This window comes from Lissotriton vulgaris, chromosome 4_2 (genome assembly GCF_964263255.1).
Source record: "Lissotriton vulgaris chromosome 4_2, aLisVul1.2, whole genome shotgun sequence".
NCBI classification, from domain to species: Eukaryota; Metazoa; Chordata; class Amphibia; order Caudata; family Salamandridae; genus Lissotriton; species Lissotriton vulgaris.
In genome coordinates, this window is record NC_141692.1 from 16523155 (window position 1) to 16548888 (window position 25734).

At 44.6% G+C, this 25734-nt stretch overlaps 1 protein-coding gene and 1 pseudogene across 2 annotated transcripts in view; one reads left to right on the forward strand and one right to left on the reverse strand.

Moving 5' to 3' along the window:
• Nucleotides 1–568: 568 nt before the first annotated feature.
• Nucleotides 569–1876, reverse strand: LOC147718145 (zinc finger BED domain-containing protein 6-like; annotated as a pseudogene).
• Nucleotides 1877–21525: 19649 nt separating this feature from the next.
• The window catches only part of LOC147718146 (phospholipase A2 inhibitor and Ly6/PLAUR domain-containing protein-like), a 33099-nt gene continuing 28890 nt past the window's right edge, over nucleotides 21526–25734 (forward strand). The window contains exon 1 of one of the 2 annotated variants that reach the window (XM_086919221.1): nucleotides 21526–21604. In XM_086919221.1, the coding sequence (XP_086775347.1) occupies nucleotides 21553–21604 (52 nt within the window). In that variant the 5' untranslated portion in view covers nucleotides 21526–21552. The remainder of the gene's footprint in view (nucleotides 21605–25734) is intronic. The other variant, XM_086919220.1, reaches the window with a different exon arrangement.

Below are 25734 nucleotides of genomic sequence, written 5' to 3' on the forward strand. Positions count from 1 at the left end.
AGGCCATAACTCCCGTTTTCCACCACGGATTTCCTGAAAAGCAAATGCAATCAAGATTAGACTGTCCCAGCAGTGCTCCCAGACCCCAAAACTCACCCGCAAACACCCGGAACCACCCCAAAGAGCACCTCAAAGGCAAGCAAGTCAGCAAAAACACAAAAAAAGTCAGCCTCCAATTTGGTCCAAACCACTTTTATCCGGTATTAGAGCTTTCCAGCAATAGCCTCAGAGCCGTCAACTCACCCGCAAAGAAGTAGAACACCCTCAGAAGTGCTGAGTCTTTCTTCATTGGGCGTAATCCAGCCCTCTGCTTTGAGGGAAATAGGAGTCTGGAGGAGGAGGATAGAGGAGCATGTTCTTCTGAACTTGTGAACCTAAGGAATGCATACTGCGGCACCTTCAAATCAATAAGCAAACAAGTGAAGACCGTTCTGCTGATGGGCTTGTTTTTGTGATTAGGTGATTAAAGTTTGAATTATATTAACTGTGCACAACAAAGAAAGACAGACACACAGGAATAAAAGTGAATAAGGACGAAAAAGAAAGTTATTGATTCATTGTCTCATTTTCAGGGCTTGGTGTCAGGGTCCAGGAATAAGAATAAGGCTTCGTCATCATACTCTTCGAATTCAGGCAGGGTGAGCTCAGTGTCACCTAACAGAGAAGAAATTCTCTCATCTACGTTGCTGTCCACCTCGTCTTCATCCGGCGTGCTTTCTCGTATTTTGTAATCTGGTTGTATGAGGTGCTGATTCATCTTGATCATTGTTAACCTCTCCACATTTTTGGGCGAGAGGCGGCTCCGTTTGGGAGTTACAATGCCACCAGCAGCACTGAAAACACATTCAGAAGACACGCTTGCGAGTGGGCAAGACAAGTAGTTTAAAGCCAGGTTGGAGAGCTCTGGCCACAATTCTGTTTTCCCATGCCAATTCGCCTATGGGTCAGCATTAACATAGACCTCTGTTGAGTCATTCAGATAGTCCTACACCATAGACTCAAGGTCCTCCAAGGTTCCTCCACTTTGCTTAGCTTTTGCTGTGACCTTTTGAGAACCAAACCCAAGCCGAGTTAGCCAATCCTCTTCAGCATCCAATGTTACTGTTGTGTCTGGTGCAGATGATCCGGTTGCCGGTGTCTTTAACGGCTGAGAGGTCACTTGTGCCACAGCCACAGGTGCAGAAGTGGATTGTTTTGACTGGGGATGGCCTGCTGATGCTGATGCTGATGTACTGCCTTTTCCTTCAATTTTCTGCCGTTCTCTTTCAAACCTCTTGGCTGACAAGGCTAGCCAATGTTTGTACTTTGTAACATCTTCATCAGCAAAAGGAAAGAATGCTCGGCCTGCCAGCGCCTTTTTGTAGCGTGGATCCAGACTAGTAGCACAAATGTAATGCTGTTCTGAGTGGATCATTTTAATACGTTCATCACCTTGTAGGCGCTCTAATAATTTCTCTGCCAAAACAAAAGGGTCGTGGTTTTTTACATCTTTTTGAAACACAGAAGACACCTCCTTCAGTTGGTGCTCCAGCATGTACAACAATGGGATAGCTTTTCCCAAATTACAGTCCTCCTTGCTGACTGCATGCGTGAAGACCTCAAAAGGACGAAGCATGTCTGTCAGGCTTTTAACTATGTCCCATTGCGCCGCAACCATCCTCAGGTCCTTCTGAGTTGTACCCTGTTTTACGAAATAGTGAGCGAGTACCGTATATTGCTCATACAGACGCTCAAGCATGTAGAAGGTTGAGTTCCAATGTGTTGCCACCTCCTGGATGAGTGCTTTCACTGGCATTCGACGTTCATGTAGCAGGCTCCTCAGATGCTTCCGGGCCTTAAAAGAATGGCTGAAATGGTTGCACATTTTTCGGCAGGTGTCCACTACCTCGCACGATGGACTGTCTTTATCACTCAAGAATTTTTTAACAACCAGGTTTATACAGTGCGCCAAACACGGCACTCTGAAATAGTGACCCAGATCCATGGCCTTAACTACATTGGCGCCATTATCCGTGGAAACATAACCAATCTGGCGTATTTTTGGGGACAGCCAGTGAAGGACCTTTGTGTTAAACTCATCCAAAATTTTTTGTGCTGTGTGACATTTCTCCAAGCCAAACATGGCTAGTGTTGCATGTTTCCGAGTAGCTTTAAAAACTTGGTCCGGGTCAACACCTGCGTTTAGCTTTGCTTTAACCCCTGAAAAAAAGACCCAGTGTGCAGTGATGCACATGTAATCAGCGCCTGCGCCACTGGTCCAAATGTCTGTTGTCAGATGTATAGTGTGAACAGCACTCTTCTGCAAAGCTGCCCCAATCACCTCCAGCACATCTTCATGTAGTGCTGGAACTGCAACTCTGTCAAAATAGAACCGGCTAGGAACCTTCCATTTAGGGCAGAGCGCTGCCACTAATTCTAGAAAACCAACCCCTTCTACAAAAGAAAAAGGGAGAAGGTCCAGAGCTAGCATTTTAGCCAGCTTAGTGTTATATAGACGCGTCAGTGGGTGGTTGCGTTCATATGGCGCTTCTGTAAACAACATCTTTTTAATGTTGCCCTGGACCAAGCATTTACGGGATGATGATTATGATTTCTTCGACTCAGTTACGATCGCTGATGAACTTTTTCGCATTGGTGTCTCACTCTCTCCCACACTCTTAATGTGGCTCACATGGGCTGTGCTGCTGACAGGGGTACTGGGTGTAAGTGAAGTGTTTGACACGTCTTCTTCCTCCTCGTCATCATCAGATGAAACATCAACGTTTTCATTACGTGCAATTCGGGCTTCCTTGATCGCCTGTTGGTGCGCAAACCATTTGACAGCGTGCTTTCTTTCAAAATGACCTCTCTAGCCTCCGGTACCATAGTTGGAACCAAACTTACCACGACTAACTGCCAACTTACAAATGCTACAAATGGCAAGGTTTTCCTTTTTTGGGCAAACACTACAGAAGTCCCAAACTGCGGACTTGAAATGTCTTTGGGGGCCGGAGGAGGTGGCGATACTGGTGGTAATGGTCTTGCTGCTAATGCCAGATGAAGTGGAGGATGTGGATTGCCGAACTTCAGTATGTTTTTCACTTTCACCACCACTAATTGAGGTTGAGGTGGATGGAGGTCCCTTCTGGCGAGTAAGAAATATGGAAGTGGTAGGTGTTGGTGTACTAGTTTACTCCAATGATTGTGGTGTTTCTTCCATTGCCTCCTCGTCGACAACATCATCACGCTCAGCAGCTTCTCGGGCTAGGGTCAAAATGTCTGTTTGCTGCATGCCCGCTGGGGCTGCAGTGACCTTTATGATGACTGGGTCATTGTCGTGAGAGCCTTCATCAGCAGCAGTATCCTCCACTTCTTGTTGAGCCTCATCACACACCATAACTATGAGTTTTTCGACGACCTTCCTTTTACGCTTAAGTACCTTTGTCAGATCATGGTGTGCCTCACTCTCAGACGGCAGTGGTGCTGGTTCCCAATTGTGATCCGTATCATCAGAAGGATGTGTGCTTGAAGAAGGTGTAGACCTCACCCTTGATCTCTTCCTTGCTAGGGGTGTGGAAGACAATGAATGATCATCAGGAGGAGTGGCTTCCTCAAATGATACCTCGCCTTGATTGTCAATTTCCTGATGTGCCCCTACTTCGGGAGGAACAACTATTGTGGGCACTTGTGACCCTCCATGCACCTCTGCTTGCGCATCTCCTTGCGCTGCCTCTCCTTCCACATGTACTTGGGCTTGTACTTGCACATGTGGTTGTTGTTGAGGCTGTGGTTGTTCAACACTCGTCAGATGAGTTACAACAACCTGTGCTGATTCAGGGACATTGCTGCTACTTTCTTGCGATGAGCCAACATCACTGGTCGATGGTGATTGAACAAATAGACTAAGTGCCTCTGCAGCACTCAAGGGCTTGGACTTAAGTTGGCGTGGTGGTGGTGGTGGCACTTAGCCCAATGGAGCGGGGGTGCTGCTCCCAGCTTGGTCCCCAGCAGATCCTGCTGCTGCTGCAGGTGTACTTTTTTTTTTACTCCCAAAAAACGTGGCGGGCGGCACACCAGTCTCCTTGGTAACTTGCTTCTTCTGCTCCTTACTGGCAACTTTCTTTCTAGAGGAGCTACGGGGAACTTTTTTTGGGGCCATCTTCTTCAGAGCAGGTCAGAACAGCAGGCTGCGGATGCACGAGTTGCAGAGTTGTCTGTGGCCAGACGTGACGTCGCGTGACGTTATGCTGCACACACACACCGCTGCAGGACTTCTTCCTGGCACTGGTGGTTCTCTTGAGTCTTGTGCACCTAAAAGCAATGGAAGACAGAGGAACATCAGTTCAGTTATACACCCCAAAAAAATTGAAAAAACACAGAAAAATCAGCACAATCCCATGCCCTCCATGATGTTTAAATTCAAGACACCCCACAGAAAGACTAGGCACATGCACCACTCACTACCCCTGGTGAAAAGGCCACAACAACAGCCCAAAAAAACGAAAATCACAGAAAAATCAGCACAATCCCAAGCCCTCCATGATGTTTAAATTCAAAACACCCCACAGAAAGACTAGGCCTATGCACTACTCACTACCCCTGAGCATAAAGGTTGAAAGCTAGGCAAAATGGTTGCAGACCTAAGAACACTGCCTGCATTCAAAATGGCCCCCTCCCTCCCAGCACATGGCCAGGGCCTGGAGCAGCACTCAAAATGGCCCCCACCCACATGGCCTGTCCCCATGAACACCCCAAAAAATCGAAAAACACAGAAAAATCAGCACAATCCCATGCCATCCAGGCCCTCCATGATGTTTAAATTCAAGACACCCCACAGAAAGACTAGGCACATGCACCATTCACTATCCCTGGTGAAACGGTTACAACAACAGCCCAAAAAAACGAAAATCACAGAAAAATCAGCACAATCCCAAGCCCTCCATGATGTTTAAATTCAAGACACCCCACAGAAAGACTAGGCCTATGCACCACTCAGTACCCCTGGGCATAAAGGTTGAAACCCAGGCAAAATGGCTGATGACCTAAGAACACTGCCTGCATTCAAAATGGCCCCCTCCCTCCCAGCACATGGCCAGGGCCTGTAGCAGCACTCAAAATGGCCCCCAGCACATTGGCCTGTCCCCATGAACACCCCAAAAAATCGAAAAACACAGAAAAATCAGAACAATCCCATGCCATCCAGGCCCTCCATGATGTTTAAATTCAAGACACCCCACAGAAAGACTAGGCACATGCACCACTCACTACCCCTGGTGAAAAGGCCACAACAACAGCCCAAAAAAACGAAAATCACAGAAAAATCAGCACAGTCACAAGCCCTCCATGATGTTTAAATTCAAGACACCCCACAGAAAGACTAGGCCTATGCACCACTCAGTACCCCTGGGCATAAAGGTTGAAATCTAGGTAAAATGGTTGCAGACCTAAGAACACTGCCTGCATTCAAAATGGCCCCCTCCCTCCAAGCACATGGCAAGGGCCTGTAGCAGCACTCAAAATGCCCCCCACCCACATGGCCTGTCACCATGAACACCGCAAAAAATCGAAAAACACAGAAAAATCAGCACAATCCCATGCCATCCAGGCCCTCCATGATGTTTAAATTCAAGACACCCCACAGAAAGACTAGGCACATGCACCACTCACTACCCCTGGTGAAAAGGCCACAACAACAGCCCAAAAAAATGAAAATCACAGAAAAATCAGCACAATCCCAAGCCCTCCATGGTGTTTAAATTCAAGACACCCCACAGAAAGACTAGGCCTATGCACCACTCAGTACCCCTGGGCATAAAGGTTGAAAGCTAGGCAAAATGGTTGCAGACCTAAGAACACTGCCTGCATTCAAAATGGCCCCCTCCCTCCCAGCACATGGACAGGGCATGTAGCAGCACTCAAAATGGCCCCCAGCCACATGGCCTGTCCCCGTGAACACCCCAAAAAATCGAAAAACACAGAAAAATCAGCACAATCCCATGCCATCCAGGCCCTCCATGATGTTTACATTCAAGACACCCCACTGAAAGACTAGGCACATGCACCACTCACTAGCCCTGGTGAAAAGGCCACAACAGCAGCCCAAAAAAACGAAAATCACAGAAAAATCTGCACAATCCCAAGCCATCCAGGCCCTCCATGATGTTTTTATTAAAGAGACCCCACAGAAAGACTCAGTCCACCCACCACTGAGTACCCCTGGGCAAAAGGCCCCAACAACAGCCCAAAAATCAAAAATTACAAAATTGTAGTTGCAGCAACTGTAATGCCCCAAACAAACTTACTTGTGAAATTTCTAAACCAAAAGTGATCCAAAGAAAGTCAAAGAGGCCTCAAATCCAAATATCCAGCAGCATCCACAAAAAGTAATCCTTCCAGCTCCAGATCCAAATGAACATTTACCAGGAGATGGACAAAGCACAGTGAGGAGCCTGCTGGACAGGAACAGGAAGTTGGAGACTGTGGGGCACTTCCTTCCTCCCACCCCCCCACCCCAAAATGGACTCCTTGCAAAAAAAGTGCAGGCAAATGTCAACCTGAGGAGTTATTCAGATAAAAATCATCATTTTCAGAAGGTTTATGCTGCTTGCTGGTGGATTTCTTGTGCAGAATTGCAAATTTTGTATTTTCGCGAGTGCGAGATTGTTGCGGCTCGCCGCATGTACGAGTTCGCAATTGCGAACTCCCGCGATACGTGATCACGGCGTACTCGCGTTGACAAACTCTCGCGGTGCAAGGTGGCGAGCGCGATGACGTAATCGCGGTCGCTAAACTCCAGCGGGATCGCGCAGCAAGATCCAAAATGGCGCAGCACTCGTAAAATATCGAGAAAAACAACTCGGCAAACCCTGAATGACGGTAAGTGAATGCCTCGCGCCGCAAATTTGTATCACCAAGAAAAAAAATCTGCTGCGTGCGAATTTGCGGATTTTCGGTAAATTCGCGAGCGTTCGCAGATTGCGAATTTACCGAAAATCCGAAAAAATCCGCGAGCGGAACGGATTTTCCGCCCATGCTTAGTGGAGGTCTTTGTAGGCTTGTGTGAGGAGCTTGAAAATTACTCTTTTGTTAACTGGGAGTCAGTGGATTTCTCACAGGTGTTATGTGATGTGGCTGCATTGGGGGATGTTGAGGACCAGCCTGGCTGAAGCATTTTCAATCAATCAATCAATCAATCAATCATATAATTTGTAAAGCGCACTACTCACCCGTGATGGTCTCAAGGCTCTGGGGTGGGGATTGCTACTACTGCTCAAAAAGCCAGGTCCTGAGGAGTTTTCTGAAGGTCAGCAGGTCTTGTGTCTGCCGTAGGTGGATGAGTAGGGTGTTCCAGGTCTTGGCGGCGAGTTGGGAGAACGATCTGCTGCCGGAGGTCACTCTTCGGAAGCAGGGGACTCTGGTGAGGGCGAGGTCGGAGGAGCAGAGCTGGCGGGTGGGGGTGAAGAAGCTGAGTCATTTGTTGAGGTATGTTGGTCAGGTGTTGTGGAGTGCCTTGTGGGGAGCTTAAAGGTTATCCTCTTGTTGCCCGGGAGCCAGTGCAGGTCTCTCAGGTGGGGTGTGATGTGGCTGCAGCGAGGGATGTCATGTATCAGGCATGCAGATGTGTTCTGAATGCGTTGGAGCCGTCTCAGGCGTTTGGCTGAGTCTCTTGCGTAGGGGGCGTTTCTGTAATCCAACCTGCTGCTGACGAAGGCCTGGGTGACCGTTCTTCTCGTTTCAGTGGGGATCCACTTGTAGATCCTACGGAACATGCAGAGGTTGTTGAAGTAGGAGGAGAAGACGGCATTGACCTGTTTAGTCAAGGAGTTGAGGATGACCCGTAGGTTGCATGCATGGTCAGTGGGTGTTGGGGCAGTTTCCAGTGCGGTCAGCCACCAGGAGTCGTCCCATGCTGAAGGGGTGGATCCGAGTATAAGGACCTTCGGCTTGTCTGAGTTCAGCTTCAGTCGGCTGTTCTCCATCCATTTAGCGACGGCCTTCATTCCTTCGTGAAAGTTGGTTTTGGCATTGTGGGGGTCCTTGGTGAGGGAGAGGATCAGCTGGGTGTCATGAACGTAGAAGATGATGTTGAGGTCGTGCCGCCAGGCGACATATGGGAGCTGTGCCATTTAGATGTTAGACAGAGTTGGGCTTAGGGGGGAGCCTTGGGGTATGCCACAGATGATCTCGGTGGCTTTGGAGAGGAAGGAGGGAAAGCGGACGCTCTGTGTTCTACCCAAGAGGAAGGAGGTCATCTAGTCCAGGGCTTTCTCTTGGATCCCGGCGTTGTGGAGGTGTGTTCGTAGTGTGTGGTGGCAGACCGCATCGAAGGCAGCTGACAGGTCCAGGAGGATGAGGGCCACAGTTTTTCCGTTGTCCAGCAGAGACTTGATGTAATCGGTGGTGGCTATAAGGGTAGTCTTGGTGCTGTGGTTACTTCTGAACCCGGAGTAAGAAGAGTCCAGGATGTTGTTCTCCTCGAGGTAGTGGTTCAGTTGTTCGTTGACGGTCTTCTCAATTACCTTTGCTGAAAATGGGAGCATTGAGATGGGCCAGAAGTTCTTGAGGTCCTTGGGTCCGTCTTGGATTTCTTGAGTAAGGCATAGATCTCGGCGCGCTTATAGCTCTCTGGGAAGGTTGCTGTCTCGAAGGAGGTGTTGATGACTTTCCAGAGATGGGGTGCGATGGCTGTGCTGGCTTTGTTGAAGATGTGTTGTGGGCATGGGTATGACAGAGATCCGGAGTGAATGGTGTTCATGATCTTGATGGTGTTGTCATCATTGATGTCGGTCCAGGAGAGCAGGTGGTTGGTGTGGGTAGTGGTCGTAGGGCAGAGGTCTCAGTGGTTGTCGGGGTGCTCGAGGAATTTAAGGGGTTGTAGATGTCTGTGATCTTGTGGTGGAAGAAGGTGGCCAGCGAGTCTCACAGGTCTTGCAAGGGTGGGATATTGTTGGTGTTAGAGAGTTCTTTCACGATGTTGAAGAGCTCTTTGCTGTTGTGCGAGTTGTTATCTAGGCAGTCTTTGAAGGAGGCCCTTTTGGCTGATCTGAGGTGATGGTGTCTGTGGGTAGCATTCTTGTGGGCTGCGTGGCTGTCCGGTGTTCGTTCACGGAGCCAGATCTTCTCGAGCTTTCGGCTGGTTTGCTTGGAGGCCCGAGTTCTCCAGTCAACCAGCTGGCGTTCTTGTTGGTGTGACTGTTGGAGGGTTTCTTAATCAGGGCAAGGGTATTGGTGCAGTCGTTGATCCACTGTCTGAGGTTGCGGACGGCGGTGTCGTGGTTGGTTGGGTTGGCGGGTGGGCTCTTGGTGAGGGTAGTAGTTAGCTGGTCTTCTGTGACTTTGCTCCAGCAGTGGCGAGGCATCTGTTCGGTGCGGTGGTGCATGGTGGGTTTCTTGAAGGTGGAGTGGATGCAGCGATGGTCGGTCTAGTGGAATTCGGCGTTGTGGTTGAAGGAGACATGGGGGCTTGTGGAGAAGATGGGGTCAAGAGTGTGACCAGCGGAGTGGCAGGTTTTGTGACAAGTTGTCTGAGTCTGAGGTTGGCTAGGTTGTCGATCAGGGTGGTGGAGTTGGTGTTGTTGTTGTTGTCAAGGTGGACGTTCAGGTCCCCATGGAGGATAAAGTCTGTGAAGGCGAGGGCGTGTGTCCTCACGAAGTCAGCAATGGAGTCGCTGAATTGTGGTCGGGGTTGGAGGGGTCTGTAGATGAGGGTTCCTCTGAGTGTTCTGTAGTTTCGGAAGGAGTTTCTGGGTGGCGTCAGCACAGAGTGTGTTGCTGTAGTTGAGTCTGCTGCTGATGATTACCGAAACAGTCAATGCTTATTTCACTTACAGCAATTCTAGTGCAATCAGACTGGAAGTGGCACCTCTCCCTTCTCTTACTTGTAAGTAGACCCAATTTAGGAGACTCCTGATTTTTTAAGCCAAAATGTCTTTGTTTTGGATGTCTCCCACATAAAATTGCGTCTACTTCAATACAAGTCAATTGGGAAAATGCATCCTCATGAATATTTATTTTAAAATCTCCCACTTTCCTCTTCTAAAATGTTGACATATATGCCATCAGTTCACATTTTAAGATTTTACAAATGAACAGACCTGATTATTAGGAAGACCTTAAATGAAATATTCTCTTTGTATACTTTTATTTTCAATCAGGGATCACTAGGACAGCTGGAGAACACATTCTAAGCTATTTTCTTCTACAATTAATTGTTTAAATTATTAAAGGGACCGATTCTGGCTTTAGGTGATTTTTATGATTTGTGAACGGACAGGGTTCTTAAGATACTGAACATGCAGGTATTTAACCTGCCAGGTGGCCTCCCTAAATCAGACACATTTCTGCAACATGTCAGCATCAGTTTACATCCACTACAGGGTGATACTAGGACAGTAAAGACATCACTCAGAGATCAGTATAGGCAAGTCCAAGCTCTGCCCAGGCACAATGAAGACACAGTTCAGGGTGCTTCAGAGACAGGCCAGGCACAGTTAAGACACAGTTCTGTGGGAGTATTTACATCCACTCCAGGCAGATAGGCAGATACTGGAACAGTCAATGCACCACTCAGATACAGTTCAGATGCATCCCAGGACCAGGTCAGGCCAATCCAAGCTCTGTCCGGTCACAATGAAGACATGATTCAGGGTGGTTCAGGTACAGGCCAGGCACAGTTTAGACACAGTTCTTTGAGAGAGTTTCAATAAAAACCAGGCACATACTAATTGTAGAACAGATGCTGCGAGTCAACTGTCATAGCCAGTTCTGCAGGGTAGGGGAGGTGACCTAACGGCTAGGGAGGTTTACTTTGAATCTGGGGAACTTGGTTGAAGTCTCAGCAACAACACTGAATATCATTTGATTCTGGGCAAATCACTTACACCACATGCATCATTGAGAATTGCATTCGCAAACGGTGCGAGTAGCAATTTTCGGCCGTTTGCGAATGCAATTCTCAAATTTGGGATGCATCATGCTTTTCACAATTTTAGGAATCGCAACCATGTTGCGATTTCTAAAATTGCGATTGCATTTAAGAAATTGCAATTTGAGAATTCTTAAATGCAATGCATGAATATTTTTTAAATTGCAAATTTGCAAATAGGAAGGGGTAAATTAGCATGAAGTTGACGTTCATGCTAATTTACCGAAAACTTTCAAATATGCACAAATTGCATTTTTGAAAGTTTTAATTTACACACACACATGCCCTTGGGGCATGTGTGTGTGTAAATTGCATTGAAAGTTACCTTTTGGGGTTCAGGGAGGGGTTCTTTGGACCCCCCCTTCACCCTTGAAATTGCATTCACATTTTGCGAATCGCAATTTGAAATTCGCAAAATGTCAATGCCTTCCCATTCATTCCTATGGGCCTTTTGGGCCATAAGAATCAATGGGAAGGGTTTTCCTTAATTACGATTCGCAAATTGAGAATCGCAATTAAGGAAAATCAAGAAATCGCATAAATAATTGTGAAATTTTGATGCAATGCCATTTGCGAATTCCTAATTGCGATTCCTTAATTTTCACGATTAAGAATTCGCAAACAGCAACTTCGATGCATGTGGCCGTTTATCTCCCTGTGCCTAACAAAAAAAAAAATGATGTCTCCTCATGTAATGCAACTGGTGTTATGTAAAGTCCTCTGATACCCCATACCTTTGGGTCAAGTTTGCGTAATTATAGAACTCTGCAAAATAAAAAAAATAAAAAATAATAATGAATAAATAAAATAGTGTACTTCAACCTGGAGTACTCAAATAAGCCTTTATTACAAGTCGGGTGAAGCAGAACCACACAGTTGAATTCCACTCTTCCTGAACACCCCTGGCCCTGTGCTCCTGCACCTGGCTGCCCAGATGCAAGAACCCCTGAACATTTTTTACCAATTGGAAATTCTAGCTGGTAATATTTCTAAAATGTCTTGAGGCTTTAATAGCAATAGCAGCCAGGCCTCAAAACCAGGCTCCGCACAACTTTTTTGAATGGCATGGAATTCATTTTCCGCCTCTACTTACCCTCTTCTCTTCACTCCTGTCCCACACAGAACCCCCAGGACACATTTACCACATGCTCAAATCCATGGCCATGTTGCCAACAGGCAAAACACATGGTATCACAAGGACAACATGCATATACATGTATTTGACGGAACTAGAAAAATAAAACAAAAATATAAATTACTTAAGATTGTTAAGAGTCACATGATTTCTTGACATGATTTTTTGATCCACTCTATTTGTGATGCAGAGGCCTCTATATTTGGTTGGGTTGGGTTCGGTTCCATAATTGAAGTGGCAAATAATGTCTTTAATATAGAGTGCATAAATGGGATGAGTGAAATCCCTTTTATTCAAACCATGGTTTGTAGATGGAAAACTGTAAGGAATTCTTCCCTTTCTGTATCTGCCTGCCCCGGATTGAAAAAAGATCAATAATGCTGGTGAAAGGATGAGTATTCTTCATTTCAGCCATTGTTAATCTCTTAGGCTGCATCCCAGTCCACTGTTATTTTTGCCCACCATGCCCCATCAGTTTGGATTCAGCCCTTTACAAATCAGTCTTGGTCCTGATCTCATAGGAGCACTGCAGACCGACCTTACAGTCCAGGTTCTCCCTGAACCAGAGCACCACGAACCTAAGACGAGGTATGCCCTGACTGCGACTCATCAGTCAGGTGTTGGTTTGTGGCACCGGGGGCACAATAAGCACATCTAACTATACATTTGGCTACTTAGAGAGGGATGCCAAACTCACACAAGGAGGAATGCTTGCAATGAGTTTAACCACTGGCAATCGCTTGGGGTAGTATTCCAACAAATCGATCTTTGGCCCACCATGCCACCTCAGAATAGACCGAGCCATACACAAATCTGTAATGAATCAAGTGATCAGCCCCTCAGCAATAGAAGATGTATGGATCCTGGGAGCTTGCACAAACTATGAACAGGCTGCAGGGCTTTCTTCCGCAGTTTGTTTAAATTAGTGAATTATGGTCACATCCTTTTAGTTGGGTTTTGTGTACTATGTACAGTCCCTACCTAAATGTTTACACCTGAGGGGATGTGCATCAAGGACCAGCTGTCAGTGGTAAAATGTCCTATAAATATTCTTTTTACATTCAATTGCATTTGCAGTCCCACATAATATTTACCCATTACCCCGATACCTTACTAAGAGCAGTTAAAGTACTAGTCCAAGAAAGCAAATGAAAGAAAAATGCATTTACCTTTATTGACGGATCCATTATTCATGAATCAGGAATATTCGGGGTTAGGCACGATTGAGGCAGAGAGGGCTTCTTATTATGTGAATTGAGCAAAATATCAGTGGTGGATGAAGTTTTTAATTCCACCAGTGGAGATGAAGGAGTTTAGTGATCCTACGCTACTCATGTGATGTAAAATTACTAATAAATTCTGTCAAACCACCAGCAGAATTAATCAGCTCTGTAATTGATATTTAAACAGGGATGGAAGAGGGAGCTGCAGATTAAACTTTAATCTGAAGGTTTAAGCATAGAGGGACGGCGCCCGCTCCTACAGCCCTGTTTAAAATAGTTCAATGCAGTACATAACCCTTGGTGATCTCAACCCCTGACAAATAAAATGTAATCTGTCACTAGAGTATTTGATATAATTCTACAATCAGAATGTATTCACTCTCTGGAAGAGAGTACCCCCTCTCTCTTGGGTCCAGTGGATGAAGGCGCCTGCACATTGAACAGCTGGGATCAACATGCCTGCAACTAACTAGCTCAGATTTTCTCATGCACCCCTTCAGAAATAAACCATAAATCCCCTACTTTAAATACAATCTCAGGATCCTGAAAAAACTTTGTAAAACTCTAGAGAGGCAATGGCAAAAAACACATGGCTGATGCCAAAGTCATCCATCTATAAAACAGCTCTAAAAATAATATGTGGAGGTTAGGACAGCAAAAAGCATACTTTGAGGAGAGGATAGAGCAGGCAGGTAATAAAAACAAGGAAATCTTCAAATTCATCCAAAACATCATGTCCCCTGAGGTCTACATTAGATTGCATCAACCCACTATAGAACAGGGCAACTAGTTGGCCTCCTATTTTCAAGATAATATCAAAACTATTCAAGCCCGCCTAGTGTCAGGAATCCTGTCAGAGGAGACTATTTGCTCCTGCTTATTCCCTCCCATGTTGGCCTCACTTTTACATTTTCAGCCTATCCCTTTGGTGGAATCATTGCCAGCCTATGTGCCCTAAAATCAGGATTCAGAGCTTGCCACTGCCCTCTATCAGCTATAGGTGCAGCCGCCATTAATCTACTGGCCAATAGGGATTGATGCATCATTGTCCTCAGCATTATTACCGGTATCATGGAAGCAGGCTAAAGGTTTGCCCCTGTTAAAAAAGCCTGCAGCGGATCACATGGAGCAGGCTAGCTATAGGCCAATTTCCCTAGTGTCAGCATTGGCCAAGGTGCTGGTTAAAGCTTGTAATCAACAGATGTCTCAGTATCTTTTAATTAATGTAATTACGACAGAATTAATTGAGGTCACCAAACATATTAGAAATACCTTGGATGTGGGGGAAGGCCATTTTGATTATGTTAGTTCTGTCAGCGATTTTCGATATTGTCACTCATTCTATGCTCCTAGCATGGCACTAAATCATTGGGATAGGTGGATTGGCTTTGGATTGGCTAACTTCCTTTCTGAAGGACAGAGGGCAGGAAGTGTGGCTTTCCCCATATGCTTCTGATAGAGTACGTGCCATAGAGGTCAGGTCTGAGCCCCACATTGTTTAATCTGAGCCCCACGTTGTTTAATACTTACCTTACAACTGTAGCACAGTTGACACAGGCCTTGGGGGCTAGGATGACACCGACAACACCCAGCTGTTGTTTACATGTGGGAAGGGAGAGGAGATTCCAGGAGATTCCATAAAAATCTGCCTTTCTTCTGTCTTTCACTGGATGACCTAACATCAATTAAAATGCAATGCAGATAAGACCAAAATGATATTCTACAGCCTCAATACTCCTGATTTGCCGACTTTCTGGCCTAAAGCTAAAGATGGCCCACCCCTAGATCTTCAGGGGGAATAGTCAAGATCTTGGGTATTTCATTTGGCAATACTTTATCTGTTCAGCCACATATTATGCCAGTGATCGAAACATGCTTTGGGCTTCTGCAGACATTGACAACATGTGTACACTTTCTCTACTTGTCTGCAAAGATGGACATCCAGGGACTCATAACATCACAGCTGGACTATGGCAGTGCCGTATATCTAGGACTCCTGGATTATCTGTTTAACAAACTTCATGTGGCCCAAAAGATGGCAGCCCACATTTTACTTTTTCTGCCCCAAGAACACACTTGTCTCCACACTTGCATGCTTTCCCCCAGCTACTGATGAAGAAAATATTAGTCCTAGTACTTAGAGCATTGCACCATTCTGGTGCAAGTTGTCTAGGGGCTAAAATCAGTTTCAACGCTGTAACTACCGGATTTCCGGACCAAATAGAATCAGCTCACCAAGACACCACCAACCCAGCTGAAACGTAACCACCTCCCTCCTCAGGACCTACTTACCTCGGTACCTGGGTACCTACCTGGGGATAGGGAATTTGCAATATACAAGCTTAGATCATCAAAAACACCACCAAATCCTTAAGGATTGCTAGAAACAATCACTAATTGCTACGGAATTCCATATTCTACACCACACCCATACCTTATAGTCTCGCGGCAACTCAGGCCCAGACTACACTACCCTCCTTCTCCTAGTGAAGGGGGAAGTTCTGATTACTTACCATTACACACTGACCACAATCAGTGTTCACACACAAGCCACAATCCTGTGGGTATACACATTGTATCCTCCGGGTGCTCTCTCTCTCTCTCACAAGCCACAATCCTGTAGGTATACACACCGTATCTTCCCAGTGCTCACGCTGCCGTCACAATCAGGTGATGATACACACCATATCCCCCCGGTGCTCTCAATAATGCCGCTACACAACAGCGATTACTGTCCTATTGATACTTTCAACTCTCTCTCTCTCTGTTGGAAAGTTTCACTATATACTACTGGGAATGTAATATTATGGGTTATGTGATAGAAAACAGTTCAATCCTCTCACACAAGAATGGCTAAAACACGGTATGCAAAGGTTATTCTCTGATTTAGGCGCTCCCTGCTCCCTTGCTCAGTTACCACTTACCCGGAAGGGAAACGCATCCATCCACATAACAGCATCTGACTAGAAGAAAGGTTAATCTTACTGCAAAAAATAACAGTTGCACAGTGGTTCACTAAGAACTGAGGTCCCTTTATTACACAATAGCAAATTATAACAACAATATAATACTGCAATATAACATACAGCATGAAAAGCAAAGGAAAGAATTATAATATGTGTGTGCACGCTAATAAGAAAGGGTTGACGTCACCTTATGAGTACGAAGTCTGGACTCAGTTGTCATCTGGGTTCCCTTCTCGTCTGTGCCTTGGCTCATCTTAGGATCACCCCTGAAGTCACGGATACACGTCTGCACCGCTACGCTCTGTCTCCTCTGCTCCCCTCCAAGTCACTGGAACCTCTCTCTTGTTCTCTGTTTCGTCGGTCTCACTCTCGCCGTTCTGCACTACTCCTCTCTCCTCTCGATCACGGACTATCTGCACCTTCCAACTTCGATCTTATAAATCAGTTACTGCCACTCTAGTATTCGTTCGCTCTGCTAACTTCTTCACTATGCATGCTCTGTTCTCAGTATCAAAGCTCAACAGCTGCTCAAACTAATATAACTTCAATCTTTCTGAGAGATTATCAGCCTTCGGTCTTTTTGGACTTCAAAATGGCAACTGCTGCTTCAAGTTGATTAACTGCAATAATGCTAATAACTAGCTGCCGTCTACTAACTGACTGAATGACCTCTCCTCCTTTCTGTACTTTCGCTAATATAGAACCTTGTTCATGCATGGAAATTTCCAGCCAGTAACCTGCCGCCCACCAAATTCTTGTACCATCCCGTGCCAAGGACACATTCTCAGCCGGCCGGCCTGATGTTATGTCTTCCACACAAAGAAAAATACAGTCTTTCGATAAGGGCCAGCCTGACCCGGTTCTCTCCAAGCGAACAACACTTTATAACTAAAACATCACATTTGACCTAAAAGCATCCCAAGCAGCCGAGGCTGAAAGAAAGATGGAGTCTCTCCCGTTCGAGGCCTACAAGGCCTGAAGTAAGTATAAAGATGAATAACTCTATCAGGAAAGTACTAGTAACCTTACAAAAGGACGGAATAATACCAATACTAAGGAATCTATCCCCTAACATAAGCTTATAGGCCCTAGAATAGAGAAAAGAATAGGGAATTATGTCAAGCATCTTGTAAATAGGCCAAATCTAAGGCTCTAATCCCTCTATTAGAATGATAGTAGGCTAAAGTCACCTTCACTCAAAAAGGGAACAAAAACCCGGTCAGAACAAACGCCCACACCAGAAAATTGCGGTTAGCCAGATGTATGTCTCTTACAACGCATACTTTTACAACGCATACCTTTACAACGCAATTTTTACACCGCAACATCCATTACAACACATTCCATTACAACGCATGCCATTACAACAAATTCTTTGAAACTACCTTTACAAAGCATTCCACTACAACGCACACTACATTTACAACGCATACCATTACATCGCATGTATGGTAAGTATTGGATAGTGGAGGGGTAAAAATTACTATTCTAACTCCAGGGGGTGCAGCAGTAGGGTAAGTGTTGGATAGTGTAGGGGTAAAAATTACTATTCTAACTCCAGGGGGTGCAACAGTAGGGTAATTGTTGTATAGTGTAGGTATAGGTTGTAATGGTATGCGTTGTAATGACTGCGTTGTAATGGTTGCGTTGTAATGGTATGCGTTGTAATGAATGTTGCGTTGTAAACGTTTTTTGTAAAGGTAGTGCGTTGTAAAATTTGCGTTGTAAGTGTTGTTTCCCCGGTTAGCCTATTGCCTCCTGGCAAGCATCCCTAAAATCCAATTTGTGAGAATGGGTGGAAGGACCTTCTCCTATCTTAGACCATTGGTTTAGAATAAACTCCAATTGGAGCTATGCTCTGTAACTGCCACTGTCTTGTTAAAATAAGATGAAGACATGGCTTTTTCAAAAAGAAAAGATGATTGCACTGCGTAACGCTTGTTAGAAATGGGGGTTCTAGATGGCAGAGGTTTGCACTGTGTCCAACTAGGGTCAACCACCCTAATAAGCGTAAGTCAGACACATACCCTAAATTAAACTAATCTGACCCTGTGGTAGCATGGCACAGAGCAGTCAGGCTTAACTTAAGAGGTAATTTGAGAAACACTTAAATTACAGTAACTAAATGACAACACCACAAAAAGAATCCACACAAGTTTAGAAAAAAAGATAATATATATCTTAGAAATACAAGACCAAAATGTGAAAAAATCAGAAGTTTAGAGATTAATTTTATAAGAATAAATGCAAAAACACAGCCCAAAAGTCCATTGCGCTAAAGGCTTACTTGAGGTCGCACTAGACAAGGGTAAATCTGAAAAGTCAAGCCACTATCGATGGTGTGCAGGTTGTATACAATTCCAAACAGGTCCTGCAGAAGATTTACTGTCTCAAACTGAGCGATGAGTTCCTTTTGTGGGGCAGAGGTTCACAGCAGCACAGTGAGCATCTCTGAAGATTGTCTGCTGTGCACGAAAAACCACCAGGAATTGCGGACAGAGAGGCGGGGGCCTCACAGTCAAGGGTGGCGATGCTGCTGTGGGAAGAGACATTGTTGAGCATGCTTGTGACGCGGTTCCAGTGCTAAAGGGGCTGTTTGTGGTCTTAAAGAGCGACAAACTTGATTTGAAGTACCCAGGAGATGTAGATAATGAAAATAGGTGCAGAACACAAGGCAGAGGCCCAGAGCTTGGAAGGGGCACCTCAGGCAAGAGTAGGACTCACAGAAGGCAGAGTCCAAAAGCTCCAGCAGAAAAGTATTTTGTACATCTGAGACTTAAAAAATAGAAAGCAAGCCAGCATGCCCTTTGAGTTACTCTGGGTTCAGTCCTTATCCTCAGTGGGGCAGAGATCAACAAGAAACAGGGCAGCTCAGCAAAGCAGAGACATAGTTCCTCAGAGCAGCCAGACACAGCAGAGTGGCAATCCTTCAGCACGGCAGGCTTTACTCTAACAGAGTTCTTCCTAGGTCCAGTAGTTACTGATTTGATAGAGCCAAAGCCCAGGTATGTATACCGAAAAGTGCCTTTGATGTAGAGGGTGACTTCAAAGCATATTTCCGAAGTGTCCAAGAATCCCCTTTAACACAGCCCTGGCTCTAGACTATGAGTGGGGGTAAATCAGCCCTTTGAGTGAGGGCAGGACACAACCTATTCTTTGGAGAGGATGCAACCTAACAGATAGAGCGGACAACCTTAAACCTGGGGATCTGGGTATGAGTCTCAATAAGGACGCTCAACATCCTATAATTTTGGGCAAATCACTTAATCTCTCTATGCCTACCAAAATACATGGGTCAGCCTGTAATGCAACTGGTGCATGTGTAAAGCACTCTGATACCTTCTGGTCGAGTCTGCACTATATTAAAAAAAAACCTTCCCAAAAGAAAGATGTGAGCCACCTCTCCTGCTTCCTGCCTAGGAAGGCTATCAGTATGCAGATGAATGCAGATGAATTTACCTGCCACACCCAACCCTTCCTGTGTTGCCGCTGTCTAGAAGAATGCACAAAGTTTCATTTTCACCCTGCCCAGAAATGTATTGTAGACAGACTGCAGGCACAGAGAGAAGAGTTAAGAGCAACACAATCTCCAATTTCTAAAAGTGGTGTTTCTAAAATGGTTATGTCAAATCCAACTTTGCCATTAAAGAGGATAAGACAGCACTAGGCCAAGGATATTAAGCATGAAGAAGCTACTCCTTTACAATTGGGAATTACAGCTTAAAAGATGCTTTAATAAATACCAAAAGACCACCCTAAGGATGATAGGTCTAACATTGCTTTTGAGTGAAAGCTCAACGCTGTGACACTCCATGGGTAGCCATGCACAGTTCCATTACATTCATTCATTCATTCATTCATTCATTCATTCATTAATCCATTCATATCTAACAGTTCAAATTAGATGTAGGAGCATCCGCAGACCAGATGGATGGCTCACCGGTTACAAGTCATAAGTCTTAAGCAATGGCGTGTTATGACTTGGAAATGGCGCCATTCTCATTTCTACCTATAATGCTTATATCAGAGTTATCGAGGGTAAGCAAACATCTATGAAGGGCCAGCCAAACTCTTTAACTTATTAAACTGCCACACCAATGCCACCAATGTTTTTGTATGATGTCTTCTCCCCCACTTACCCTCTACAATTGATCGTTTATGTTTTTGAGTGCAGAGTCATACCTATGGTGTTAACAATCTCTATCTTTGAATAATAGCACCACTTCTCTTCTTCGTATAGGTCATAGTTTTGACCACCTTAAATCCTCATCAGGTCCACTGTCTGACCGCCTTGAAGAAAACAACAATATAACTTATTAATTGTATTTACAGAGATAACTGTCCATTTAACAATTAACTTCTTTTGAGGAGCTCTTAAAGTGCCCCTCTTTTCTGGCAGCTTACGCAATCTTCTATTAAAGTTGGTTATTGTCAGACCTCTGTGCTTGCTGTCCACTCCTCAGTGTGTCTCTAAAGTGAATAATGTGAACAAGATATGAGAGAGCAAGGAAAACTGAAGAGAACATATAGAAAATAAAAAATGTATGACAGAAGAGTGATACAGGTCTGTCTTATGCATGGTGTCTGTATCTTAACTTCACATGTTGAATGAATTATAAAACGTTTGCCTCAGTATACATGTGCTTGTATTTCACTTTGCATATTTGCTTAAAAGCTAATAATGTATGAATGAGATAATGCACAAAAGTCGATGAACATATGCAACATATCTGGCAGGAAATAAAACACAAAGGCGGACGTAGTTGGATGAGGATTGGCCCTGTGGGAAAGCTTGTGGATGCAGTATTTACCACTACAATTTCTTCATGTTTTGTTTATTCTCTAGGAATTTTCCCTGATAAATTCCAGCTGCATTGACCATTCAAAATGTGTCAGGGGAAAACTGTCAGAGATGAGGTAATTATCCTATGCAGCCAATTCCGACCCTGGGTTAATACCCTAAAAAGAAAATGTATGTTACTCATACTTATGGTTCTTGCACACATTTTTATTTGTAAATGAACTAGAATTCAACCCTGCACTTAGTTGTTGCTTCAGTACAATTTGGTATGAAAAACAATTCACATTACATCATATCATAAGATTTCTTTTGTATATCTCTAAGTGCATCCGTTCACAAGGCAGTCACACATGAAAAGTTCAGCCACATTTAGTTTATTCCTGTATACAGAGCTCAGGCATCCTGTGTCCTGCCTCTTCTGTGACCGCATAAAAGGCATGCCCTGAGCATGAGACGTACAAAGGACACAGGAAGGTGATCAGGCACAGAGACTACATCACCCTACTCCTTACTCTCCTAGCATCATGAGGGCCATACTTGCAGCAGTCATCGTGCTCCAGGCACTGATAACTGGAGGTAAGATGGTCATAACCTTCTGTGTTCTTTAAGTATGTCAACGCGCAAAGGTGCGCATTGATATGAAGAAGGTAGTGTTCAGGATAGGGCTTACCTTTCCCCAGAAAACTGCTGTAAAGTGACATGGTTCAAGCTAACTCTCACTACTATCACACTGTTGCCATTTCCTCTTTCCCCCTGTATTTGTCTTTTTTAGCTCAGTTTTAAACACTCTTTAATTGCAGTGGATGTCTCCAAATTTAATTTCTGTGTTCTCTAGGCTCACGCTTGATGCACTCTGGAGTAGGCTATGACTCAACCTTGTCTCAATTACTTGTAGTCCTCACAGGATGTCCCACTTTACAGAAGTTCTGCCTGGTTACACCTTGCTATGATTTTGAGTTGCAGTAACTGTACCCGGGGACTATTCATTATCTCTCTGTGACATAAGAGTCTAGTGACCTCTATGAAACTAAGTATAGTTTGTTAATGAATGTAAATGATCATTAACATGATTTGGATTGTGTTTTCAATAATGATCATAAACATTGCAATAGGTGCAATGGAAATATGATCACAATCCCCTTCAGGGAACCAGTTGTCCTGGTGACCATAAGATTGTCGCTAACACATTTGTGCATGAAAGTCGACTGTAAGATGGAGGATGGCTGCTGCCAGCACAGAAACAACAGATTCTGAAGTTTAACACCAGCTTATTCCTGCCACAAGCTCTTTTGTCCCCAAAGTATGATAGAGGGAAATACACAAGGGTCCCTCTAGATTTACAGTGCACTCTTGGAAGCAGAGGAAACATTAAATATACTTAGGAAGGGCAGTCTACTCGGATTACATTGTTGGATATTTTTAGTTTTAAAATGGACCTAAACTGATTAGTAAAGAGTCGAAAAAAGAGAGATGCTGCATTTCCACACCGCAGTTTTGGAATAAACTACCTGTTGGTCTTTATATTGTTTTTTCATACCTTCCAGTAGCTTTTCATTTTAAAACAGATACCCTCATTCATTAAGAAATTAAACATAGTAGCTGCATTTGTGCAGATTTCTGATGGATACAAATTGACAAACGTTTCCAACAATACTGGTATGAACATGCAACATTCATATGATTCAGAGAAATCAGTTTGTACTTTCCAATTTAACATCAGAAGCTATACATGCCTACGTATGTTCATGAGAAAAAGCATTCATTAAATTCTTGTTTTGCTTTTCTACATGAGAAAAACAAAAACAATCCAGATTCAACATGGCGTTGGGCTTCTCTAAATCACCATATGTTACCTTTCTTCAGTTGATATCGAGTCATTTCAGACAAAACCAATAGGTTTCAGAGGATCAAGCTAGAGGAACGTCTACTTTCCACTGGTGAACTAATTCTCATCTGGTGACCACAGCTTCTTCAGGACCTTTTAGTATCTCCATCTTGACATGTCAAGGGTGTAAGCAGTCTTCAATGGCATGACCAGGACACATGTGTGTTTGAGTGTTAGCTTGTGTCTACTGCAACTAGTCAATGGATAGGATCTCAGTCCCGTTGGGGTCAAGACAGAGTTGCACACAACTGTTTCCACCGTCCTCTGTTAGGCATATAGGAGTCAGTAACATCTTCATATGTCCCCAGTAGTTCTATGTTGGGGTTGGGTCACATTTTAAGCGTAATAACCAGTCAGCCATTGCTGATAATGTTGAATGGAATACAATTACACATGTCAGGATTTTTGTTACATCTCCTACTACAGATTTATTTTCTGTCCATTACCCTTTCCCTGAGTTGTGTCATAGTGTTTCCTATCAGCTTGAGCATGTACATTGTTTTTATTCCATCTAGATTCTGGGTTCTAGAGTGAAGCTATGAAACTGAGGCCAGTTGCATCTGGACTACTATGTGAGAGTCTGTTAATGCTGTGCTGGGAAAAAACTTCGACTAAAATTCAATTGAGTACCTGATTTATTTCAACATTTGTCGACGAGGAAGAAGAACCACTCCAGTCATTTATCAGCACAGGTACAGAGTGTTTCTTAAACCCACGGATATGAGACATTTTACATTTTTCAATATTTCTTAGTAATACTTTTTTGTTTGAACAACACCAGCGGCTGTTTTATTCTCTTCTGTGCACTGATAGCACCAGCGGCAACATTTTTTTTTGTCAAATATAATAATATATATATTTTTTTAAATGTATGTTCATGTGTATAGATAGCACCTGCGGCAGTATGTACTTGGTAACTGTGATTTGATTGCACCAGCGGGAGTTTAATCTATACTTGATATATTTTGCAAGTGGATAAGCAAGTCTTTCATTACATGCACCGTGATGTTTTCAAGAAGGAATTTTGATTAACTGAACTCAGACAAGACAGAAGTCCTCATCCTGGGATCATCGCCCTCCGCCTGGGACGACTCCTGGTGGCCCCCGGCCCTGGGCACAGCTCCCAAACCGACGGACCACGCACGCAACCTGGGCTTCATCCTGGACTCCTCCCTGTCAATGACCATACAAGTCAACGCCGTCTCATCCTCGTGCTTCAACACCCTGCGCATGCTCCGCAAGATCGTCAGATGGATCCCCACGGAAACCAGGAAGACCGTCACCCAGGCACTCGTCACCAGCTGACTAGACTACGGGAACACCCTCTACGCCGGAACCACAGCGAAACTTCAAAAAAGACTCCAACGCATCCAGAACTCCTCCGCCCAACTCATCCTTGACGCCCCCCGACACAGCCACATCACCGGACACCTGAGAGACCTGCACTGGCTCCCCGTCAACAAGAGAATCACGTTCAGACTCCTCACCACGCACACAAGGCTCTCTACGACCTGGGCCCCAAGTACCTCAACGACCGCATGACCTTCTACACGCCCACCCGCCGGCTACGATCGACCAGCCACGCACTCGCCGCCGTACCACGCATCAGCAGAGCCACCGCCGGAGGTAGATCCTTCTCCCACCTGGCAGCCAAGACGTGGAACTCCCTCCCCACCCACCTCTGGCGAACCCAAGACCATCTCGCCTTCAGGAAGCAGCTCAAGACCTGGCTGTTCGGGCAGTGACCTCCCCTCCCCCAGCGCCTTGAGACCCTCCCGGGTGAGTAGTGCGCTATACAAATGACATAATTGATTGATTGATTGATTGATTAACTGTAATGTAATATCGAGGATTTGTGCGAAGTCTTCTGTTTCAAGCTGTCTACATTTTCATGACATCGATGAATTGTGTGCAAATTTATTTTTTAAGCCATGAAGCTGTGTGCTGTTTTGGGCCAACCGTAATACAACTAGCTTACTCAAATAATATTTTTTTAACCCCTTCGATGCTGATGACGAGCTCAGCTCGTCATCAGCCACGGGTGACGTGTGCGGATGACGAGCTGAGCTCGTCATGTAACGCGGATATTCGAAAACAGCCGCACAGCGCAAAAATAACCGCAGCAGCAATGCGGTTAAAAGGGGAAAGAGGTAGAACGTCATTGACTCTGTTTAATGGCAACGGGCTTTGTTTTTGAGTGTTTGCGCTGATTGACGGCTTGTGACATCGTACGGTACATGCTCTAACTATCTTTCTTTAATAATACACAACAACCGCCTTACCGTTTTTCTTCAAGCACCGGCAGCATCATTTGGATTGCAGGGAATTCCATTTTAGGAGCTTTCGTTATCTTCTCTGCAGATTCCTCAGTCACGACGCTGCACGTCAAATCACGCACAACCTACAACGTGCAACGTCATTGGAGGCCATTTTGGTTACCGTGGTAACCAAGTCACAACTTTGCACGGAGCTTCACGAACAATCGCAAAACGACTGATTATACCTCTCACTGTATTTCTTTCATCAAACTTGCCATAATTTTGATACAAAGGCGGTAAAGAAGATTTATTCATTTTTTAAAAAAGAATTAAAAGTTAATTTATTTATTTAAATGTAAGCAATTCCAATTCCAGTTTCAAGGTACATTATTATAAATAATATATTTAATATGTTCTCTACAATATTACAGTAGGGTAAAATTTACGTATATGTTAAATTGTATTACACATAGGATGATTCGAAGAATTTATGACAACACCCTATAGTTTATAATTTTGTAATTCAATTATAATCCCCTGTGTTAATTTGTACAACATGCAAT